Here is a 24,950-nt window from a genome sequence, read left to right on the forward strand (position 1 = left end):
GGTGGGAGAGAAGGTAGGCGGGCCGCCTCCCGGCCGAGAAAGTTGAAGTTGGGGTTTTTTTTATTCCTTTCTGTATGTGGTGTGTTAGTGGTTCGTCTGTACTAAACACCCAAAAAGAAAAGATTTTTTTATATGAGACAATTGAAAAGTTGTCAGCTTTTGCAAAACCACGTGCTAAAACGGGCAGGTGGTTAAATCGTAGCGTTGTGTCTTCCAGGCAATGATAAACAGCCAGCGAATAGTTATCACTTTGCATCTGCAGATGTTGTTGCTGGTTCCAGTGTGCCACGGATGTGAAGGGGTTAACTTGGTCTGCGTGTGGCACAAGTTTCAAATATTCAAATCCTGACAGGATTTGAGGCTAATAGAAAGGGGGGTAAAAGGATAAGGACAAAAATGACAGTGCGCTGAAAAAACAGTAGTGAAGGTGTTTCGTTTCATGCTGTGTCATCAGTCAGGGCTCAGTTGCCTCACCGTGGTGTCCCTAAGGCAGTGTTAGATCTTGCATCCCAGGGGAGCACTGGGGTTCTGTGCAGGGGAGGTGGGTGATCAGATGCAGCTCTTCTGAAGAGCAGTTGCTCCTTCTTTCAAGCAAGTGAAAACGGTTCTGTATTGCTAAAGGAACTAAATCATTGCTTTGAAAAAGGAGGTGACATAAAAGGATGCCCTCGCCCAACTTCCTAGTCTTCCAGGTGAGAGTCAGGAGCTTGTTCAAATTGCCTGGTTAATGATGAAACTTTAAATTTTTTTTTTTTTTAGAGTAATTCATCTTTGGAGAGCAACTTGGAGGGCCTAGCTGGTGTTTTGGAAGCTGATCTACCAAATTACAAAAGCAAGATACTAAGAATACTATGTACTGTGTACGTATGCAGGAGGTCTGGGAATCTGGGAGGTGCTTTCTTCTCTGTGCATAAGTTTAAGTATTTAAGGTAGTTTAAATGCCAAGAATGGCTTTAGTTTCTGAGTGCTGTTATAGTGAGAATTTGTTTTACTACAAACAAAAGAAATAGAGGAATAAGCTTATTACGTACTAGGTACAATTCAAGGAAAATACCTCTTTACATTACTTTGACTTGAAATGTGTGCAAAGACTTAAAGCAGATAGAAGAAACCACAGAGCTGCTCTTCAGTAGCAATGAGAACACAGTGATGCAGGGCAATGTCCTGTTTCCCGATGAAATGCTTAAGAGCACCAAAGCTATTGGCTGCTGACACTTATTTAGTCTTATTATCTGTGCTGGTTTCTTGTTGCCAGTTCCCCTTCTCTGGCAATGAGATGTTTGTGTCTTCATAAGGCCATCCTCTAGAGCACAGGGGAGCTGGGAACACGCAGAGCTGAAAGCAAGCCCTCCGGTGGCTGACAGCTCTCCTTCCTCTCCCTAGCAAAGTGCAGGAGCAGAGGTGCACTATGTCAGGGTCACTGGGCGGTGTCTGAGGGAGGGGTTGTGCAGGGTAGTAGGTAAGAGAAGTATGAAGGAGGGGTGTGGTGAAGAGGGAGAGTGTTCCAGCCCTGACTTATCCTATGGTTTTGCAGATACTATAAATCTGTTTTGTAGCAATGTTTGTTAACGTAAGGCAAATAGTACACTTTTTTCCTATAGCAGTAAGACACTTCTGAAAGTATAGGGTTAGCTTACATGCATACAAAAATGATTGAGTAAAATTAATTCTTTACAGTAGGACCTTGCCTTCCCTATGCTGTGCTGATAATCAGTTACTTTGACTTGAGAAACTTGGAATCAAAACTAACAGCATAAAATGTGTATGCCTCTTGTGTAATCTTGCTGATGCTGTGTAATAAAATTATTTCTAAATTGCAAACGTAGAACTACTTCTTACATCCTTGCATAGATTCCGTCACTTATTTGGCCAACCCTCTGGAATACTCAGCAATTAGATATAAATAAAGAGCAAATAACTTAAATGTACTTGAAAGTGGCGCCTGCCTTTCTAAATGACTTAGATTAAAAAAAGATTGTCTGTAAAAGTATTAACCACAGGATAGAATTGTAAGATCCTGCTAGCACTTTTTTCTTATTTCCTCATGAGGCAAGTTTAACTTACAATAAGCAGATTCTAAGATGCTATGCAGTTGCTAATTGGCATGTGATGAATAAACAACTAACTCCATGTTTCTTTTTCTGTGTCAGTGCACGTCTGTTACCAGAAAAGCTTACTGTTTACACAACGTTAGTTGGGTTGCTGAATGCCAGGAACTACAATTTTGGTGGGGAATTTGTAGAAGCCATGATTCGTCAGCTTAAAGAATGTCTGAAAGTCAATATGTATAACGAAGCTGTGCATTTAGTAAGTGGTTTGTTTGTTTGTTTTTTACATTTTTCCTCATCCTTTTTCTCTCCTCCTTCTTTCACCTTTTTGTTCCAGAAGATCTTTCAGTATTATTGCAGTCTCTGGCATCAATGTGCAGTGCACTGTAGGTATACCAAGAGGAAATGTGTGTTATGTGAGAAGTAATTCCTTCCTCAGGGGAGAGAAATCATATAACTGTTGCAAAATTGACTTCCAACTGTGTATTTTCCCAGTGACAGATTAATGTGCAGTAAGAACAGAGATACTCCCCCCTTACGTGTTCTACAGTCAAATGTAAAAGATAGATGAAAGTCATGCACTTTTATTGTGTTCAGAGATGTATAATGTTCTTGTGGCTCCCATGAAAAAAAAACTGAAAAGAAAATCAACAGTCTGGTTCTTAAAAGCTATATTTGATGGCTGTTATCAGGCCTGTGTTTTCATTCTTTTAATGAGCGATGACGATCAAGCAGGCGGTTTTAAGTGTCATCTGTCTTTGAAACCATTTGCTCAGCTCTTGCTGCTTATAGATTTTGTCTGCAAAAAGGTATTAGGACTTTAGCGGTGTCTGACGTAGAAGCCCAGTGCCAAGCTCCCCAGCTTCTTTTGAAGCCCACTGGTGAAGATTCTAGTATTTCAATATATTTTGTCAAGAGACTGCTCTTCAACTGTGGGACGCTTTTGCTAATAAAATCCTCATTAGAACTCTGAATGTTCTGTCCCTTGGCTTCAGCTTCACCTTCTCTGGTCACACTTATATACAAATGACTTGTGAGAGTAACAACTAAGGGAGTGGCAGTGGAAATCTTTCCTCAGCTTTCTCAAAGACATTTCAAAGACTGTTCAGAGCAATTAATATCTGGAAAGTAAGAGTTTGGTACTTTGTTGCAGTTGCTTTTCGAGTACTGAACTGCCTGGTTCACGCAAATTGCTTTCCCAAGACTTCTTCCCAATGATCTGCCTTCAGATCAAAATACCTTTGTTGGTTTTTTGGACTACTTTTTGTGAATGTGCCCTTAAAAAAAATGAGCCTTTAAGAAAAAATATGCGAGATTTTAATTGCTAGAATTTCAGCTTATATTGTCTGTTAAGATTGTGGTGATACTGGGAGAGCTTGGGTCCTACTAGGGCCTTGTTTACGTCTGAAGGCAGGATACAAATCAAAAGAGAGGGGAGAGGAAAAAAAAAAGCACACTGCTCTTCCCCAGATGTTTTCTACTTAGATTTCTGTTTCTGTCAGTCTGGATTTCTTACTAGAGTGCGTCCAAATCAAGATATATTCCTACTGTAGAGATTTTTTTCTTCCCAGGCAAATAAGGCCATTTGATTCCCAGCACGCCATCAGTCTGTCACACTTCTGAAGCCTGAAAATGCCAGCAGTTTTCACATAGGCTCTCTTTGTGTATCTATCTGTATTTATGAATAAATAATTATAGAAATTAATTGAGTATAATGGCATACAGATTCAGCACTGCTGTTTCCTGATGCATATCTGGTCTCATGAAATAATGGATCAATCCATCTTCAGCTTTTTAGAAGTTTTTTTTTCCCTCCACTTTTGGAATTTTAGTGATCTAATACCATTTAGAGTAGATAGAAGCACAAGGTTTCTTTTCTGTAGTATCAGTTTGCACGTCTTTGAATGCATACTGGTGTTTCCCACACTTCCTTAATTAGAAATACTATCCTTGCAATGTTATTGCAGTGAAACAGACTACAGACATAATGAACGGTATATTAGGCAGCGCTTACAGTACTTGTTTTTCAGGGTTGAAAGGTGGGTCTGTACAGTGTGCAGTATTTCTGCCTTCGTAGTACTGAATGAATATTGGACTTTTACTGATGGTTTGTTTTAGTTGTTTAAGTAATGTTTATTTGTTCTTGTACGGTCAGTTTAAAGTGTTCATTTAAAACAATTTTTTTGGTCTTTTTTAGGTTCGTTTTCTGTCTGATCTTGTGAATTGTCATGTAATAGCTGCACCTTCGATGGTAGCTATGTTTGAGAACTTTGTGAGTGTGACACAGGAGGAAGACGTACCCCAAGTAAGCAAAAGATCTGTAGGCTCCTCTAGTGCTGTTTTCAACAGTTTTTCTGTACCTTTGCTTCTGTACTTATGCTTAGAACAGGGAAGTTTTAGAGATAGCAAGCTAAATGGACTGTCATGTGCAGTTTCCTTAGCATGAATAAAAGGAGCCTGTGACAATTAGAAAATACATGCATACATAAGAAAGTATGGTCCTTTGTAGTGCAGTAGCTGAAGTGAATTCATTTTATGTTACTTTGGCAAGTGCATAGTGCCTGGCTTGTTCTGCTCTACCGATAATCTGCAAAAGGACTGTGAAAGTGATACTGTTTTTTAAGTCTGTTTGTCACAGTTCAAGTAAAAATTATACATTTCGATCAAGAATATATTTTTTTCATGGCTTGCCAATCCAGTTTTTAGTTGCTGGTCTTTATGTCCTCCCAAAACAATAGTTTTGCTAGTGTTTTAATCTAAATTAAAATGGCGTGCGCATATGAAATCTTTTGGAACTTACTTGTATACTTAGATTTCAGTATATTTCTTTCCTATAGGTACGATGTGACTGGTATATGTTTGCATTTCTGTCATCTTTGCCTTGGGTTGGAAAGGAGTTATATGAGAAAAAGGATGCTGAAATGGATCGTCTCTTGTCTCAGACAGAAAGCTATTTGAAGTAAGTTGTAACCCATTAAAAATACTCTCTTTGGTATCTATTCAAGTATGGATCAATAGCTTTGATTATTGCTCACTTAGAAATATTCTAAAGTCTGAGGCCTGAACCGTTCTGTGGGGAAGAAAACCCCTGAAAATAGAATAGGTGGAGAGATTTTTGAATTTGAGAAGTTTTGTTGTCTTGTCTAGTTCTAGGGTATCTTTAAGGTCTTGTTCTGCTCATGCTGGAGTAGCTGCAGTTGTAAGTGTGCTGTGAATCCTCACAGGTTGTTGCTTTAGTGTTCTGCAGCGTGACCATTTTATGTCTAGGTGCTTCATGTTAACGTTGTCAAGATATGATAATAGAGATATTTTAAGTAATCACAAACCTGATTTTTATGTACTGTAGACTTCATCAGCTGAAGAGATCAAATAGTAGTATACTCGCAATAAGAAAAAATTCCTGCCCTAAATTAGTCTTTTGAAGGTCAAGTTTTCTTTCCTGTGTAAACAGACGCCGCCAGAAGATTCATGTACCCATGCTACAAGTTTGGACTGCTGATAAACCACATCCACAAGAAGAGGTGAGTGGACTTTACATTGCCTTCTTTCAGAAACTTGGAAAAACATTTTTTTACTAAGGTGTTCTTTTATCATGAAATTAAAAAGCACCTCTAAAAGTATAATGCTTTGAATTGTCTCCTATTTGTCATAATTCTAACAAGTGAGGAATTCTCTTCTCAGTCTTGGGCCTAAATATAAGGTTGTATGGGGTGAGTAGGAGACTGTTTTGTTGTTTGCTGACAGGCCCCTGAGGAAATGTTATGAAGTGAGGAATGGTTGTAAATTGTAGTATTTGTTTTGGAATTGCAGATACAGGGCTTCATGTTAAAAGGATCTTTGTGAGAAGCAGAACGTAATCCCTTACTTATCCCTTAATGTTTTCCCTCTGCAAGAAAGAAACCCTTTTAGTGGCTTTGCTTTCTCAGCTCTAGGAAGTGCTAAACAAATATGTAGAAAATGTATGCAGCAGTTACTGTGCTATCTTTCACAATTAAGAGAGGTGGTATCTGGCTAGTTTGGAGTGGAATTTGCCTTTTCGGATATTCTTAGGGTTTTTTTCTTTTCCCTAAGTTTGAGGACAAACTTAGTTGGAAAGTGAGATCTAAATTGATCTTCTGGGAAGTTTTGGAACATGGCCCTCTTACATTTTGTTCACTGCTCTGATTAAATCACGGTCTTAACAATTGTCTTGTTAATCATAATTTGAGAGATAGGCTGTCTGATTATGATTGATTTGTCAACGTGAGTATTTTGCCTGCCCAATATCTGAATTTTCTTATTTAGTTCAGTAGACGAGAGATTAGCGGAGTGTGTTTGAGACCGTGTGTTACCCAGAGTACTGTAAACATGACTGTTCACTTCAGGTGCTAGTTGTTAGTAGCTTTGTTCCCATTTTGTAGTGTGATAATTTCAGTAAATGCAAAGCACTTCCATGTAAACACGTTTCTTGCACCAGTTATAACTTGAAACTTGCGTTCAGTAAGGCCATAGGCCTCCAAAGTTCTTGGACTGCTTTTAGCAAGAGAGTAATTAAACAAAGCAAGCCTACTGCCAGTTGGACAGGTGTCTGTGCCGTCTCTGGGAGAATGCTGGGACTCACAATTGTGTTGAAAACCATGGCAAAGGTATTTAATATTTCATAGTATTGTGTTTGTCTTGAATATGCAGTAGCTGGTAGTTTTGATTGCTCTGGGAACAGCATGGCAGTCCTACAGAATGTCTTTCCAATTTTAATGTTGGTACTATGTCTGTTTTAATACCACCAATGAGCAGTGACTGAGCTATTGTTCACTGCTGTAGTTTCGCTGGCAGATTCAAAGGGTGGCCTCATGCTCTGACTCCTGGGCTGCCTGTTGGTGTTTAAAAACCTGCCAGCAGTTAAATTTTACTAACACAGTGTTGTGTGGAATTAGGAGCAGCTCTCGTGTTCTCTGTTAGAGTTCTTAAATTATTTCTTGGTTTACCGAATCAGCAGTTTAAGAAACTGTTTGTTTTTTCCTGAATGGAATATGGAATTTAAGATACAAATTTCTGATAGTTCAGGTTGCTGCTAGCTTTGTTACAAGATTCAGCACGCCTGATGTTTCTTACCTTTTTCCTTCAGTATTTAGATTGCCTTTGGTCTCAGATTCAGAAGTTGAAAAAAGACCGTTGGCAAGAACGACACATTCTGCGGCCCTACTTGGCTTTTGACAGCATTCTTTGTGAAGCACTGCAACACAATCTGCCTCCGTTCACTCCTCCACCTCACACCGAAGATTCAGTGTACCCGATGCCAAGGGTTATTTTTAGGATGTTTGACTACACAGATGACCCTGAGGTATGTGATTGCTGTGGGGGATGGTGAGCGGATTTCACAGTTAGATTCCTGGGGCAATACTGGTCAAAATGTGATGTTCCCTCTCCCAAGATAGTGAGTGGTTTGAAGACCAGCAGCAGTTCTGTTTTGGTACTTCTGCAGAAATAAACTAGGTGACCAAGTTAGCATACAAAGCAAATCTGTGAGGAGTAAAATTTAGGGAGTGAGATGCTGTGATGCTTTCATTTAGAATGACGATGTTGATTGAATTCTCTAACATCTCTAGTAAAACTACATTCACAGAATTAGACTTACCTTCCATAAAGTTGGTGACTTGGGTCTTTTTCCAGGCTAGGTATTTATTGTAATGTTTAAAGACTGTTGTTTACTTATCTGTTAAAATTTGTTGATGCATATTGTGGAACAAAGGAGTGCTTTATTGGGGTGCGTAAAAGATCCATTTATCTCAATAGTCTGCCTCCAGCATTGATCAACAGCAGATATATAGACAAAAGTGTATAGGAATAGCAAAAGAATATATACTGCTTTCCCCAGGTGCTTTTATACCTCCCTTTGCTTTGTCTGCTGCCTTTTACCTTCATTTATTGGCCCCTGGTTTTTGCAATGAACGAGGCCATGACTGCGTATTCTTTCCACTTTATCCTGGCCATTCCTGCCTTTATTTCTTTATTGTATTCCAGCTCAGTTGTGATTTTTTTCCAGGCTGCATGGTGGTAGCCTGCCTGATGGTTCCATAGAGCAAAAGAAGAAGCGGATGCTTCATGAACTTACAATCATGTCCTCTGATTTTGTTACCATTTCTTTTTGTAATGAGTCCTAATATTCATTTTGTTTTAAACATCAATCTGAGGTTTGTGTGGAAATGTGTCACACCAGCTTCTCAGTCCTGAAGGATACAGGGCAGCTGAGACCTCGCTGTGTTTATGCGGAAGTTGGACTATTTTTTCCACCTGTAAATGTATGTAGGATAGCTTGCTACCTGTAGCATTAGCAGTGATCTTTCATGAGTCTTAATTCTTTCCTACCAGGGCCCTGTCATGCCTGGCAGCCACTCTGTTGAACGATTTGTAATAGAAGAGAACCTTCACTGCATCATCAAATCCCACTGGAAAGAGAGAAAGACTTGGTAGGAAGAGCTTAGAACTACGGGGCCCTGGCGCTTTTTATATGCTACCATGGGTTCGGTGCCATCAGGGATATGCAGAGTTCTGCACTGGTTAGACAAGAGCTCAAGATTAAACATGTCCTAGAGCATTTAATGAAACTTGATTTGCTACATTTAACTATATTAAAACTGTCGCCTGGAATACCGTGGGTCTGTAATATCCAGATAATGGAGAGTCTGTATGATTCAGGGGGACAGTAGCTCTTTGGGAAGGGAATTCCTTTATGATACAGGATGTGCTGCAAAAAATACGCAGACACACCTTATTCTTCATGGGAGCATGTGGAGAGTGTGGTTGTGTTATGCTTCCTGGAATTTTGAAGCAGCTGATTTGTTGGGGCACAGTGAGCCTTGAGCTGGTTCACCTGCAGCTGACTGCGCACTGGTGTTTATGAACACGCTTCTGCTTCCTACACCTCCTTGTGGCATTCTTCTCTTTGGGATTACATGGCAGAGGTGATTTGCGCTCGCTCTGGGGAGTCATTGCAGGGCCAGCAGATTTCATTAGTTTGAATTCAGCTGTGCCAGGAAGCAGTGAGGGCACTTTTCATTTCTGCCTGAGCAATATTTGATGTGGGTAATTGATAACCAAGATGGTTTGCCACAGATAATTGGCTGTGTCATGCTTCCCAATGAAAACCACCGAACTTTGTATAGTGTGCAAAAAATGGGCAGAAACAATGTTTTTGGTGATGGCATGTGATAAAGTTTTTGGTTGCAGCTGTTTGATTCAGCAGAAGCTAGAAATTCAGGGTTGTTGCAGTTACTGGGATAGTCTTTGTTAATTCTCGGAGAAAGTAAAAGACTAGAGGGAGATACAAGATTTGCCAGAGAGGTAGAAATAAAATCAAGAAAGTAGCAGTTGTTTGCTTTTTAATAATGATAGGTGATAATGAGCTTATTAGAAGATTAAGCATTTGAAGCCTGAGAGTTTCTTACATAACCCATTAGCTTAATTCTGCTTTCAAGTCATTCTGAACATCTGTTGTTTGGGGGTTTTTGTTTTTCCTTGTAATATATGCAAGCTGGAATTACAGATCACCATGACTATGCTATGCAAAACTATTTTGCGTAGCAGTACAGTGTTAAAGTGATGTAACTCTATAGAGATAAAATACATCATTACAAATCATAGTTTAGGCAATGCTGGTGTGTTCTTTTGCTGTTTCTGTTTAAGTGTTCTGTGGATTCATGGACAGACTTTGCAAGGATTGTTGATTTGTTTGTGCTGCTTTTGTGTGAACTCTTGCCCAGAATGAAACATTTTCTGTCACTTTGTTACTTATCTTAACATCACATTTACCATATTATGTTCTGAACTAAATGTATCTATGGTTTTGCAGTGCTGCACAGCTGCTGAGCTATCCTGGAAATAACAAGATCCCCTTGAACTATCACATAGTAGAGGTATGGATTTTATAGATAACCTCTTTTCTAGCTTTGTTATTTCACAAGTAACATGTCCCAGTTAGTTCCATGATAGGTCCATTAAATTACAGTTTGATTTGGGACTCAACCAGAACCTTGTTGAATTAAACCAATGGCTTTTAAGTGAGTGGGTTATATGCAGTTGAGTGTTAGTTTTATGCTTTTTTTTGTCATTTTAACTTGGTGCATGGGAGCTTTGGTCAAGTACCTAAATTTCTTAGTGCAGTAGTAATCCAGGCTGTGGCATTTCTCAAACTTTTAGAGCTTTACATATGATGCTTCCAATGTATCACGCCGTCTTAAGAGATGACGGTATTTGAGTCACTTTTAGTTTAAAAAAAATTGAATTAAAATACAAGAGGAAATGGACACATTGAAATACAAGAAACTCCATTTAAACACAAGAAAAATCTCTTTTTACTGCAAAGGTGATTAAACACTAGAAGAGTTTGCCCAGAGAAGTTGTGGAGTCTCTATCCTTGGAGAATTTCAAAACCTAACGAGACACAGCCCTGAGCAGCCTGCTCTAGGTGACCCTGCCTTATGCAGGGAGCTTTTGACTAGATGATCTCCAGCCAGACTCAGCCGTTCTGCGTGATTTTATGTTTGGATCTTCTAAATGATTTTGCTCTCTTGGCCCTGAAAAGAACTTGCAATGAAATAGTGATGTGTTTCCTCCGGAGTATCCTCCATATTAGAGAATTTTAAATAACCATAATGTGTATCAGAAGAGCAGCATAGGTTTTCTTTTACTGCTGCCTTTCAAGAGTCTGTTTTCAAGATGCAGAGCTATATAAAACTTCATTAATTTCCATCAAAAATTGAAAGGGATTAAGAGATTTCAGTAATAATGGCAACTTGTCATATAAAGGCTTTATGAAGAAGTAACTGTAAGTAGGAATTTCAGTGCTAATTATAACAAGAAATAATCTTATGTAGAAGATTTATCTTAATAGAAGTGGGATTGGGAATTCCTCTTGGCACCAAAATGCCAAATATTCTGAGTGCTGTAAAGTTACATTACTTTTGATCAGCTTGTTCTTTTTGTACTCTGAATTCAGAACAGAGGAATCTTAAAATAAACCAGAATTTTCTGCCTTAACATCGAAATACCTTCAGTGGTCTTATCTTCAGTATCTTCAGGTGCTGTATATGGCTATATGGCTGTGTGCTTTATGCTCAGCTGTACATTAATGCCAACAAATAATTACTGCAATTCCTGATGAAATAAGTTACCTAAAGGTCCTGGAAGTTCTTTAATTCAGAAACTTGTAGGATGCAAAAATAGCAAAGGTTTGTGTAGATGAAATTACTGGAAAGAAGTGCAAGATTGGTGTACAAATTCTTTGACTATTACTGTAATAATTTCCTTTTTCTTGCAATTTTGAGTTATTTTAGAATATTAACTTCATTACCTGTCTATGATTGCTTACTTTTAATGAAGCTCCAGAGTTTTTAAGGCTTAGCATGCTTTTTTCAGGTTTCTGTTCGTTCTGCTTACTGCTGCTCCCTTGTAAGGTCTCTCTTAATAGTCAAGTTGGTTATATGTTGCTTTCAACACAGTTTAATCTGTGAAATTTCACTAACTTTTTCAGTAAGTCACAGAACTGTAGAAATAATATGGTCTAAGAAATGAAGGAAAGTGTTATTTAAGGTTCAGAACATAACAGTTAGGCAGCCTGAAAGTAGTACCTTCCCAGGTATGCCTACTTTTGAGGTCTCTGAGGCTCCACATTGTAGTTTGTCAGGCTGAGCACAGAATGCTCCATGCTACCTGGAATCTGTGCAAAACACTGAAATGTGGCGCCTTTCTCTCAGTAGGTTCTTACAGATGTGTATGTGGATATTTCTGGTAGCTGTGAACAGAGAATGTGTGGGCAGCATCATTGGGTTGTTGGGCTGTTATCCCCTGTTGTGCTCCTACAGCTTTTAGTGCAACAGAATTTGGACATTCAGATCATCTGTGTCTTGGTCTTTCTTGTGGCCTTGTTATTTTCACAAAGTACGGTACGCCAGTTTGAAACACTTAATCTGAACATTTGATAACGAACATGTGATGAATATCACAAATGCAGTTTTATGCAGTATCTCAAACAGATAATGACCAATCATCCAGCTGTTGTTATTTCCTATCTTGAGACAAGGAGCAGTTTTCTACCTAACAGGGTCCCCCCTACCGTTTTGCCCTATCTGTATTAACGGCATGTCCAAATTATACTGTCATGGAAAGGTTCTCCAGCTCCTTATTGTCTCTTCATGCTTTCAAGTCCTTCCTTAGAATAAAAAGCTCTAGTCAATGTGTTTTCATGTGCTGTTTGTGGAGTCTGTAAATGGATGTTGATTTCTTACACTAGTAGGAAGATTTTCTAAAGCTTACTCATTTCAGCATCAATTTTTCTGTGTTTATTCAGAAGTAGAGTTGAAGAGGAAATTGACTGACCATGATGAATCAAAGTTTCCTGATTCCTTTGATGTAATTTAAATCTAGTTGAAAATAGCATGCAAAATAAACAGAAACTCAGATATGAGTGTTGTTACAACGATGATCTTTTTGTAGCCCTTAAAGATTGACATGCTGTTATTATAGGCAAACTTGAAAATAAAAACTGGAATGCTGACTGTGGGACTGTTTTCAGTTTTCTGAGAATGATCCTCTGCCATGGGTTACTGAGCATATATTTTTGTTGTATGAAATGCTGGTTGTAATTTTCAGTTGGAAGTTGTGGCTTTATTTATGTAAGTTTTTGTATAGGAGAAAAGAGGACACAATGGAAAAGAGAGAGATGTAATTTTAATGCAAATAGTCTTTCATACTAAACGCTTAGGCTTCATTTACTATGTTTACTATTTATATTTATTATTTAACAGGATCAGATGATTTCTGCTTTTCTCAGTTCATGTGGTAGCACTGCAGTAGGTCATGACTATGCCCATTTTTACAGTTACATGATGTATTTGTTAGACATAATAATAGTAATAGATGTATAATGCTGGTGTTGTGTTGGTATGAAGTTAGAGTGGATTGTATCAGTACAGTATAGGGTTACCACTACCTTTATAAGTTTCTCTTTTTCTCAGAACATGCATTTGACAGAATAACATGGGCCTTTTGGGATATGTAATTGTTTGGGATTGATGGCCACTATTGCGAAGCTGAGGGTTGTGCAGGCCACGGCGGACTGTACTCTGATTCTGTGCCTTCCTCTCCTACAGGTAATATTTGCAGAATTGTTTCAACTTCCATCTCCACCACACATTGAAGTCATGTACACAACGCTCCTGATTGAACTGTGCAAACTTCAGCCTGGCTCTTTACCACAAGTTGTATCCTTTCTGCGCTAGAGAGCATTTATAAAATGCAGTCTTTATTTTTTCTTCTGTAGATGATGGGATAGCAATAAATAATGGCAGTATTAATATATTACAGCAGCTGCATGGAACTTTGCCCGTAACACTCACATGAAAGAGTAGCACAGCCCACTTAGCACAGGTCTAGATTTGCCAAGTGGGAGAGACTCTTCGGCTTTCTGGACAATGTTCTGGTACTTCCCCTGAGCTTCCCAAGAAGGGCTGTCTTGGTGAGGGGACAATACTCCTGCTTGTCACCGCAGCCTGTTGAGGCCTGGACAATATGTGGCATGGTCACAGACACATTAAAGGCTGAGAAGGAAAGGAAGTGACAGGCTTCGTCGTTTGTTCTAACAACTGTGTGAGTGCTCCTACTCTTTTTTCAGTAGGAAGTGTAGCAGATGATTTGAAGGAACTTGCCTGCGTTCCCACTCAGTGCTCCCACTAGGAGCATTCAAAAGGTCAATAATCATCTGTCAGCTCAGACGGGGTGGCTAAATGCTGAGGAAGGAGGCATGACTCCCAGCTAATTCTGGCTATTACCTTGCCCCTATTTTGCTGCCATTTTAGATCATGTTAGATCATCGTTTTTGATCAGGCCACAGACTGTGAGAATGGAGGACGGTTAACAGATGTCTATCCGCTGGTAATTTCATGCCCAAATTTTCATTCTAGTTCATGTTACCACTCACTGTTTGCAAATCACATAACCTCAATGATTAGAGCTAAGTCTATTTCTAGAATTCCATGCAGAAAGTTTTTAATTTTAATAGGGACACTGTAAGAAGGATAAAGCCCTTGTTGGGTAAAGCCAGTGTAGACATACTTTCTCAAGCCTTCAGTGATGATCAAAGGTTGTTTGTGGATAAGCATCAACAGCAGCCCATGAAGCTAGACTGGTGAGATTACAGCAGTACTCCATAAGGAGGTTGGTGTCTGTTCATATCAGTGCAGTTTTGCATGTTGCATGATGTGAATTCTGGCTTTCTATGGAAGAAGCCAACAGTCTCATTGCAATAATGGAAGAAAAACAGACTGGGATTAGAGGATAGAACTCACTATATGCTTCATTTTTTCCACCATGGATTTACTGTGATTTACCTGATTTTGGAGTAGACCCAGGGAACATTCAGTACAAAAAGTTGATGTTTCTTTCACAAACTGAAAGAAATAACATCTGACTTATCTAGTGCTTTTATGTTAACCTTAATAAGAAACTTTCAGCTTGCACAAGCCACAGAAATGCTCTACATGCGTTTGGATACAATGAATACAACATGTGTGGACAGGTAAATGTGTTTTGGAGACGACGGAAAATATTCCTCAATATCCAATGTACAGGAAAAATGAAAAGGCTGTGGAAAGAGTAGTCAGAAATCCTTGTTAGAACTTCTTGGTGCTGTTCAAAATGTTTTCTGGGCTCTGGCTTTGAGCAATCTAAAGAGAAGGTGGAGGACTGACTGCTTGCCTCTCCTTCCCAGAAACACTGCCCCAGAGGTCACAACTCTAGCTGTCTGTACAGGACAGTTAAGACTGGTGACAACTTTTCTGTGTTCAGAGCTCTTCATAGTTGCATAGAACTCCGTTATCTAATACTATGCCTGCTCCCTAGTGGTCTGGGAGGCGAGTTGGAATTGGAGTTAATGGCATGTCTGCCACCCAGAGCAGAGTGGTGGTGATTTTGCCCTTTGAGGGAAGTCTGCATTGTGTAGGAGAGCTGTTAATTACTCATCAAAAATGTGAAAGTGCATATTCACAGTAAGTTTACATTTTAATTGTTAGTTTAGTAACTCATCTCTTTGTATGAAACAACAGAACATGGCAGGCTATTTGTCCCTAAAAGCTTCTTTCTGACTCTCTAAACTCAGTCTTTTGTATCTGTCAACATAAACACCTGTTTAATGCTGTAATAAGTTTAGAGGTTAAGCTTGCCTTTGAAAAGTAGAATGCATTTGTAAGAAAATCTCAACTGAAAGTTTTCCTGCTCTTCTGGCATTTAATGGAGCTTTCTTTTTCTTTTAATAAAGATTTATTAACTGGTTTTCTCACCACTTGAGCAACTTCCAGTTCCGTTGGAGCTGGGAAGATTGGTAAGTTTCTATCCTTTTGTTTCGAACCTGATACTGCAAAACCTTAAAATTTCAAACTTCCCCAGGATGTGTTACAGCATAGTGGCCCTGTTAATTGCTTTCCTCCAGCTCTTCAGAGATCTTTCTTAATCTGTTCGCCACAGTAGGTTATCTTGATAATCTCTCTAGTCACTGCATCATCCCTGGTGAACTTTGTGATGAATCTCAAGCCAGTGTAAGCGTTCCCTAAAAAGAGGAAGTTGAAACGTGATTTCTTTAATTTGTCCTGCATCCTCAATCAGTTGCTAGCAAATTTTCCAAAATGGCTCCCCAATTTACTTTTAGTGATTTGCCCTGACTCGTCGTATCCTGTATTCATTCTGTAATCTTGCTCTCTGTCCTATCCTAAACCTTTCATTATAACCTTTATCCTTGAGACTTTATGTTCTGTTTCCCTCCTGCCAAATCCTAGCGCCCCAAGTTTCATCAGAGCTGGCCCTGCCATCCATTCTTACCATGTCAAATCTTGAACTCGTATCTCTAGCAGGAGCTCCCTGGACTCCGTCAGTGTCTAACCACAGGTTCCCCTGAGCTTTCCATTCCAGGCACCCATGTAGCAAGAGAGATCACCTCGGGGTTAAGTCCTCCCTACAGTAACTTCCACAGCCTGTTACCGTACATGCTTTCCATAGCTGATCTGCCCAAGTGTCCTTGTGGAGAGGGATGCAGCCCTTCTTGTGATAACGTTTTCATGGCTTTACTTAAGTTTCTTGTGTTGTCCTCATGTGTGGTTAAGTGCTTGCTGGCTATCCTAGTATACATCCATGTTGACTGACCAGGCAAGCAGTCTTCAAAGAGCTGATTTTACTTTGCCTGGATATTCCTTGATGGCAATACTTCTGTGGGTTTCTCTCACAAGCTGCCATTTTTCACAAATCTCGCAAGTGACAGTATTTGAAACTTTTCTTTATCTGAAATGCATTTGAAATCAGTCAGAAGTTCAAAAATTCCTGTGAGGGAGGAACAGACTATGAAATCACACAAGGTTCCTTTCCTAAGGAAAGAGAAAGCCAGCTAAATGTAAGCACAAATTATTTTTAATCTGGTGGGGGAAGGGAAGCTACTTGAAAATATGTCACAGAGAGATGAGATTCCAAGAATGCTAATGGCCAATAAGCAAATGGTGATAAACTTGCCTCATTGTCTTAAAATTGCCTACACTGTAAAAGTAAGTGTCAAGCACTCCAGTTGTCCTTAGACCATGATTGTTTTGTACCTATTAGACCAAGCCAAAAAGAGACTAAAGCACAAATTCTTTTGCTAAAAGCTATCGCATTCTGTCCTTTGATAGGTCAGATTGTCTTACTCAGGACCTTGAAAAGCCCAAACCCAAATTTGTGAGAGAGGTTTTGGAAAAGTGCATGCGGTAAGTAAGATCTTTTGATAGTTGCATTCAAAGCAAAGTTTGATCTTTGCTTCTGGATACTGTCAGATTCCTTTTAACTTGACTCTTGTCTTAGGCACGTCTGTTCTTACAATTCAGTTCCAGTTAAGAGATGAATCTGTTGTTTGTATGATTTTGATCTGGTTTACCTGTTGTAGGACACTCAGGACACTACTTTAGAGAGAGGGAGAAACAGGTGGAGCAGATGGTAGTGAGCTAGCTATCCCCGATATGCACACCTGTAGTTACAAAAATACATGTTTCACCATAGGCATGGAAAGAAATAGAGTTTAGGCAATATTCCTGGAAAGTGTTCACCATTCTCAGAAATGGAAGGAACTGATCATTAGTTATACTAAAAACTGAGAATTTAATCTTAGTTCTTCTAGGTGCCTCTGATGTTAATTGACCTTAAAACAAACAAACAAACAACCTTCCAAACAAAAAAAACCCAGCCAAACCCAACAAGAGTACACAATCAGGGCTGAACTTACAATTGTGGAGATAGAGGGATATAGGAGAGAGAAAGAGCAAAATGTTCAAAATGCCTAAGTTATTTAGCATCCTACATGAAAACATTCATCCGTTTTTGGGTAAATTCAGTATAGGAAGTGTGAAAGTATTGTGCTGCAAAACGAATGCAATTTTTCTGTGGCACTCTTCCATTTCACTGAAAACTCTGATAGCAAAATTAAGCCTTTGTGGGAGTGAAATAAGCTGGAAAGTAAAATGAAGACATCCAGTTTAATATTTTTTTCTGCTTTGAATACCAACGTCTTACTAGTTTTCTGCAGCGCATTTTGGGCTTTGCATAAAACGTCCTACCAGGCAGCCTTTAAATCTTTTCACAAGCTAAATGAATTGTATGAGGATGAAACTCTAGCATCAAAGAGTTCAGATAGAAAGCATCTACTAGTAAGTTTGGTTTATTTAGCTCTTACTTCCCAGAAGAAACTACCATTCTGTTGTATAAACATCCTGATTTTTGTTCTATGAAAGTTAAATACAGGAAAACTGTTGTAAAGCAGTCACTTCAGAATTAGCCCTGGTGTTATTCCCATTTTAATTCTACTGCTGTGAAACTTGTTATTTCCAGACTCTCCTACCATCAGCGAATAATAGACATTGTTCCTGCAAGTTTTTCTGTCCTCAGTCCTGCTAATCCAGTGTGCATTTACAAATATGGAGATGAAAATAATAGTAAGTATTAAAGTTACTGAGGGGTCAAGTTTAAGAAAATAGTGTTTCAGAGCAAGGGAGCACACTGACTGTAATATCAGTTGTCTTCATGAGGAAGAATACAGCTGAAATAAATACGCATGATTTTTATGTGGGTAAATATGATTCACGTGAGCAATTAATATATATTAAGCCTGGATCTCTGTAATATAATCGTCTTTGTTACTTTATGAAGAAAAGAAAATCCAGATACATGGAAGTTACTCTTGCTGAGGTGATTGTGGTGGTGTGCAGCATTTTTTGCCAGAAGTCTAAAATTGGAGAATTAATCCATTTCCCCTGTTTGGGCACAGTATTATGCAAAAGTCAGCATATGAAGTCGTAATGTGGGTTTATTTTTTGAATTTCATGAAACAGTAGAAGATTTTACCAGTAAACTTGATTTAATGAAGCATACAGAGGCAGCAGATGATGTGAAGACTGAAGTAGAGAGATACCTTGTTATTCCTTTTATTACTCAGTATAAAGACAGTCTTAAGCATAAAAGTGTCATCATCAAAGATACAGTGAGGAAAAACAAGGAAGTATTGTAATTTTAGGAAATTGGTGGAAGCTGAAGTAGAGCTTTAGACAGGAGAGTGATTACCTGACCTCAGCTCTAAAGGTTCTCCTGCAAGTTTTGAATTTAATGTGAAGACCAGGAAACGTGTTGAGCAGTTTTATGGAATAGTGATGTGGACAATGGTGTTGGAAACAGGTAGTTTTAGGTGTATCTGGGAAGTGTGCTTGTTCCTCTGAGAGGTAAACTGATGTTAAAAATACTCCCTTGCCTTCTACATATTTTTGACCACCTCGCTTTTCTTTAGGGTCTCTTCCTGGATATACTGTGGCACTCTGTTTAACAATCGCAATTAAAAATAAGGCCAGTAATGATGAAATCTTCAGCATTTTAAAAGATGTGCCTAATCCAAACCAGGATGATGATGATGGTAAGATATATGCTGTTAGGCTTTGGCAAGCTGTAATTTTTTTGTGTATAGACTGATCTGCCATCCTTTGGAGCTATGGGTGTGGTGGTTAACAGAACTGTGTACTTTTCCTTCTAATAGTTTGTTTCAATTTATCAGTAAATGGAAATAATACACCATTGTAAGGGTTTGTTGTAAACATCTTGCAGGCAGAGGCAGGCCTGTTTTTCTTAAGAGTTAACCTGGTGCTTGAGATGTGTTTTCTTGTGATTATTGACAGAGGTAGCATGACAGAATTTAACATTTCCTTTGCCTTCAGCAACACAGTGCAGTTCATGCTGTTATCCTCACGCCTGAGATTCAGTGCTTGTGCCCTGTCTGAGCGCTTCCCTCCCCTCAGTGCAGTCCCACGACAGATAAGATAGCCAGCATGCTGGCTGTAGTCTTCCATAGATACAGACTGAGGATGGAACTCCACTCATGTTCTTTTTAGCTTTGCAGCCACAGATAGCACTGATTGCTAAAGCCCGTGTGTTTTAGGGGGTGAGAAGGAGTGCTAGACAGAGGATTAAGAAGTGATCTTTACAACGGGGATGGCTTCAATATTTCTGTAATATTTGCCAGTGTTCTGTTATGCAAGCAGAGAGCAGCAACGATCCAGTTTTTGCCCTGGGATCCACTGTCATGTTTCCTGATTGGCTTTAGGCATCACATACTAATGAGTGCTCTCCCTCCTGCCTGTCTTCAGCTGCAGGTAGCTACAGCTACAGGAGGGGACTTGGCACCGTTCGCCCCTAGTAACCACATTTGCTATGCATGCTTGCTAGACCCTTCTCCCGTGTCATAAATAGCCAACTGCTGTACCCTAATCATCCCTACCTTCCCCTCTCCTCATCCACTCCCGCTTCTTTATGGTCTGCCAGGCCTTCAGCTTGGTGCATAACTGCAGTTTCCTTGGCTGTCTTTCTCTGCTGCTGTCCATCAGTGCTGTTACATGTTGGCAGGGTGGCTGTGTCTCTGATAGCTTCTTCACTTACCTGGAATTCTTTCTGCACGTTTTCCCCATGGCAAAATGGGAGCCTGAAGATCAGCACATTTTGGAAAGTCTTTACTAGTTCCCTGCTCAGCCTTGCAAAACCCTGTTGATGAAACTTTTTTGTGAAATGAATTAAAACCATAAGTTATCTCTACAGTTTTATGAGTAGCTTACATGCTCTACTTGAAGTACTTATAGTTTCAACTTTAAATAACTTGCAGATGAAGGATTTACCTTCAACCCTCTGAAAATAGAAGTCTTTGTTCAGACTCTGCTCCATCTAGCCGCAAAGTCTTTCAGCCACTCCTTCAGTGCCCTGGCCAAGTAAGTGTAATACGTGCATTATTTTGAGGCTTACAGAACTGTTTAATTCTGACAGTGAAATGCACAATAAAAGAATTGGACTGCAAACTTCAGCAATGTTTTAGGTGGTCCGCAGTGCAATATTAGGAGAACTAATGACGCTACTTACTGAAGGAATGGTAGTTTAAATACTATGTTATATGTGTGAATGGAATTAAGAGAAATTTGTGCATTACAGCCATGTGATGTAAATCAGACAAATGCAACAAGTTTGGAACATTACTCCATTTTAGAATTACTCATTTGCTGATTATGGTGAGGAACAAGGGTTTCTCTCTACATTTGAATGACTGGGTAGCTCTCACCACAATATGTACTATGACTACTTGTACTATGACTGTGACTCTAGAACAGTTACATCTGTACAAAAAATGAAGAAAGAAAAAGAAAACATGAAACTTCAAAGCAATCTGATGTAAACTTCTTTTATCTACCAAAGCGCAGTGAAATCCGTTCTAAAATATTTTAGAGTGCATCTCTTAAAGATATGCTTTAACTTTTAAAGAATTTACTGCACCTTTTTTAGCAAAATGGGATAAAATAACTAATTTTTAATCCTGTATGCTTTGGAGTTGCTCTTAAGTGGTCTTGATACATGAAGGGTAGTCACATGCATCTTAACGTTATTTTTCTATCTGTCCTTAAAGATACATAAAGCTGTTACAAAAGCATGCACCTGGGAGCTTTATAGAGGCCATGTTGATAAGAAGCTGCAGATAGTAACCTGCAATCAGTAGTACAAGAGGCAGGGTGACATGAATACTTAGAGCCATGATATTTTCACTGCTGCACTCCAACAGTGGCAGCCATGAGATCAAAAAGAGCCTCTTATGCTTTATAGTTATATTACAGTAAGCTGGGCTGTGAATGCTGTGTAGCAGTCAGCATAACTCTACTAAAATAGAGGCATTTCCTTCAAAAAGAAGCAGATTGGATTAAGCGTCTACTGTTATGGAAACACATATCAAGAGGAGGGTCTAAGGCTGAAAAGGCAGCAAATTTTGCTCCAGCTGTGTATAGATAAGCACACAAAGCATGAAAGTTCTTCCTGCTTTTAAGGGTATGAGAAATGTAGCCCAGCTTCAGGGAGTAGGTTCACCGTTAAGACTTAAGTTGCTTTTAGGAGCTGTCATGTCTTTGTAGCCTATTGTAGCTCAGGATGGTTATATTTCCCAGGGAATAGTTGTTCAAGAATTGCTGCAGAAAGTCACAAAATTTTCTTTTGGCCAATCTAAACCACTTGCCTTGTATCTGCTGCTCTTTTGACCTGATCCCAACCCCTCCACTGACTACTTGTGTCTGTTAAAAGGTTTCATGAAGTCTTCAAAACGCTTGCTGAAAGTGATGAGGGGAAACTCCATGTTCTGAGGGTTGTATATGAGGTTTGGAAGAATCATCCACAGGTAAGAGGTTGCAATGTCAGGTATCTTTGTGAGTTTCAACTTACAGAGGTCATATTTAATAAAAAACATCACAGTTTGCTCTATGTCCTTTAAAAATAACTTGTCTATTGTCATCTTATTTGAAGGAAAGTTCAAATTGTATTTACTGTTGTTACTAGTGCCTGAAATGAAGGCTGGAATAAAATATATACCATCTGTGGGGCCACTTCTTCTTCAGAGTTCATTGTGGGAGGGCAAAGGCTGTCATTCCAACTCATTCATACTATGCTGTTGTTGTACAGGAGAATAACTTGCTATCATGTTTTTGTTGGAAACTGGAGAACGGTGTAGGTGCGTAAATTGAAATAAGATGTAGATCTTATATCAAAAGCAGGCTGCATTCTTAGAAATGTGGAAACCTGGGGTTTTTTAGGGCTTTTTTTTTTTTTTTCCAGTTGCTAGTGAAAGCCATAGTTATTCCACAAAGCTCATGTTGGAGTCACTGTTGTGCGTGGGCAGAGTGAGTAGAGCTGCAGTCAGTGGCTGTTCAGAACAGATCAGTCTGACAGTGCCATGATTATGTTTATTCTTGAGCCAGAGGAAATAACACCCTAAAAGACCTATGAAAAATGCCTCAGTTGTTTAAGCAGTTCAGTTTCTTCACAGCAGTTGTTTTCTCCCTCAGCTGTCATTCTTCTGTAAATAGAAATCGATAAGGAACTGAAGCTGAATTTGCCTGCATTAATTATTTCACGTATTCCTTGCTGGTGTGTTTGTGTTGCACTTTATTGTGCTTGAAAGTGGACTGTACCTCACAGCTGCATAGGCCAGACTTTCAGAAGTAATGCCACTGAGAACAAGGGGTAATTCTTGCATCTGCTACTGGACCTGTGGTCCATTTCCTAGGGGAAAAACTGAGCACCTAGAAGATACCTGTGCAAGATGTCACCTCTCTTCTAAGTGCGCTAAAAACATCCAAAAAGCAGGATTTTTTTAATATTCTAAACTTCCTACCCAAATTACTGACCTTGAAAATGTGATGATTACAGTCTGACCTACTTTTTACTGACGTTTAACTGGATCAGAAGAAATTACATTACTGCAATCTAATATCCATATCCTTTTCCTCTTCGTTCCTTTGTGTTGCAGCATGACCAAACTGAGGTGGAGGTTTCAAAGCCAGACTAAACAGTCATCTTAAATTTTTATGAATAAATCAAGATTGCTTTAAAAAATACCAAGTGCAAAAGTTACGAAGGTCTGCTCTTCTACTTGATCATGGAACTTACATTTTCCTCTCTTGCCTTTGTTGCAGTTCAGTCTTTTGCTTCTGGTCAACCACTTTTTTTTCTGAGTCCACAGCCTCCCTGGCGCACAGAAAAAATGGTGCCTGGACAGCAGGACACTTGTCTAGAGTCTGTCGTGCCGCTTGCCCTCCTCCCATGTCTATGGGAACGTCCTTTGATTTGGTTCAGACTATCAGCAGTATTCGCAAGACATACAGTGCTAATGAGTGATCTATGCTGCAGGTAGTGATTTAGCAATAGGAGTCAGTAGTCCCTGGACCTATAAGTAAGATTGCAGTGGTGACTTCATAAAGAGAAACTTTAATATTGAGATGACATGTTTTCCCAAAATCCTAGGTCTGTGTTTCTTGGAAGATCAGGCTCAATAATCAGAAATTCTTCCTGGCAATACAGAAAGATAAATAGAGCATAGGATGCTATCCTGGGACTTGAAAGTTGAGTGCTGAGTCTTCCGTATGATTCATTCAGTTATTTTAATTTTCCTTCCTTAAAAGGAGCTTTGTTACACTTCCTTATTTGACAATGGGTGGTTGTAAGGATAAATACAGTGCAGGCTGTGGTTCTTAGATACTGTGGCATTCAAGCACATGAGTAACTAAGATAAGCCTTTTTTCTGAACAGCTTGCAACTGCTTTAGTCAGTAACTCCTCTCTGCAGTTGCCTGCTAGGTTGCTTGCAACCCCCCCCAGAATCATGGCAGTGCCTGTAGCAAGTAAGCGCTTCCATTGACTACACAACGCTGGCTCTCTCCTGAAATGAATAGGTCCTGTAGAGAAGAGCTTACTGTCACGTTTGAAGACTGTTGCAGTTCAAGGAGAGTAGGCTAACAGTAGCTCCTTCATTATGATGATCTGACAGGTGTATATGCTCTGGTTTGAGTACTTCAATGTCAAATACTAGAACTTGTGTTTCTAAGGCCTCACTTCCAACTATGATGCTTGTATTTTTTGCTTTTGTATGGAAGTACGTATGCTAATGAAGACTGATACATCACTTTCACAAGAAGTAGAAAACGTTGTTAAACAAATCAGAATGCTTTGTGTAATTGATGTAGATCCCCTATTTTGAGCAGTTTTAGGCTAGACTACCCAGCTTCCTAAAGTGTTTGAAATTACCCAGTAATATCACTAATGTAGAGTTGCACCAAGCCATGTCTGGTTTTATCTGAAGCTGGAATACTTTACACAGATTGTGTGTGCAAGCATTCCTATTTTGAATGACTATCATGTCTTTCACAAAATGTAGATGATTGCTGTGCTTGTGGACAAGATGATTCGGACACAAATTGTTGACTGTGCTGCAGTAGCAAACTGGATCTTCTCTTCAGAGCTTGCACATGATTTTACTAGGTAACAAGAATTTGTCTTGGGTAATTATTTGTCTCTGAATTACTATTTTAAGTGGCCAGTACATAGTTTAATCTATGAAAACTGAGTAGTGGAAGAAAAAGGTACAATTAAGCTTTTGCTCCTTCTACAAAATACGTATTTCAGCATTTTGCTTTCTGAGGGGTATGAACGTTTACATGACAGTGCAAGAATGTTGCTAGCATGTCTTTTTGCAAGTGGTCTCTAAGCCTGCCAAAGCAGAACAACACTGGAACTATTTCCAGACAAAGTCTGTTGCTGTGTGTTACATAAGCTGCTAGCTTAGGGTGGTCCTGGTCTTTGGTTGAGGTATGTAACTTGTACCACCATTGACACATTGCTTATTGAGAGCGGGAGAACTGTTTGGTCTGAGAAGTCAGTTTTATGTTGATAGTCTTGCAGTATGTGTATGAAATACTGGTTTGGAGGTGTACTGCAAAAAATAGGAAAGAAATGATTGTTAAGCTTTCTTACATTACAGGTATGCTTTCCTATATGCTGAGTGTTTGCTCATCTAGTAGATGTC

The 24,950-nt window shown here is 39.2% G+C and overlaps 1 protein-coding gene across 1 annotated transcript in view; it reads left to right on the forward strand.

Moving 5' to 3' along the window:
- Positions 1 to 759: 759 nt before the first annotated feature.
- Positions 760 to 24,950, forward strand: part of NCBP1 (nuclear cap binding protein subunit 1, 80kDa) — a gene marked incomplete at its 5' end in the record, with an annotated part of 28,709 nt that continues 4,518 nt past the window's right edge. The window contains 17 exons of the mRNA XM_009579484.1: positions 760 to 860; positions 2,151 to 2,307; positions 4,246 to 4,353; positions 4,886 to 5,007; positions 5,500 to 5,569; positions 7,153 to 7,368; positions 8,397 to 8,494; positions 9,877 to 9,940; positions 13,175 to 13,285; positions 14,534 to 14,598; positions 15,337 to 15,399; positions 16,730 to 16,804; positions 17,919 to 18,022; positions 18,868 to 18,990; positions 20,227 to 20,329; positions 21,678 to 21,771; positions 24,303 to 24,406. Coding sequence (XP_009577779.1) covers positions 760 to 860; positions 2,151 to 2,307; positions 4,246 to 4,353; positions 4,886 to 5,007; positions 5,500 to 5,569; positions 7,153 to 7,368; positions 8,397 to 8,494; positions 9,877 to 9,940; positions 13,175 to 13,285; positions 14,534 to 14,598; positions 15,337 to 15,399; positions 16,730 to 16,804; positions 17,919 to 18,022; positions 18,868 to 18,990; positions 20,227 to 20,329; positions 21,678 to 21,771; positions 24,303 to 24,406 — 1,778 coding nt within the window. The remainder of the gene's footprint in view (positions 861 to 2,150; positions 2,308 to 4,245; positions 4,354 to 4,885; positions 5,008 to 5,499; positions 5,570 to 7,152; positions 7,369 to 8,396; positions 8,495 to 9,876; positions 9,941 to 13,174; positions 13,286 to 14,533; positions 14,599 to 15,336; positions 15,400 to 16,729; positions 16,805 to 17,918; positions 18,023 to 18,867; positions 18,991 to 20,226; positions 20,330 to 21,677; positions 21,772 to 24,302; positions 24,407 to 24,950) is intronic.

Source organism: Fulmarus glacialis, unplaced genomic scaffold (assembly GCF_000690835.1).
Source record: "Fulmarus glacialis isolate BGI_N327 unplaced genomic scaffold, ASM69083v1 scaffold39856, whole genome shotgun sequence".
NCBI classification, from domain to species: domain Eukaryota; kingdom Metazoa; phylum Chordata; class Aves; order Procellariiformes; family Procellariidae; genus Fulmarus; species Fulmarus glacialis.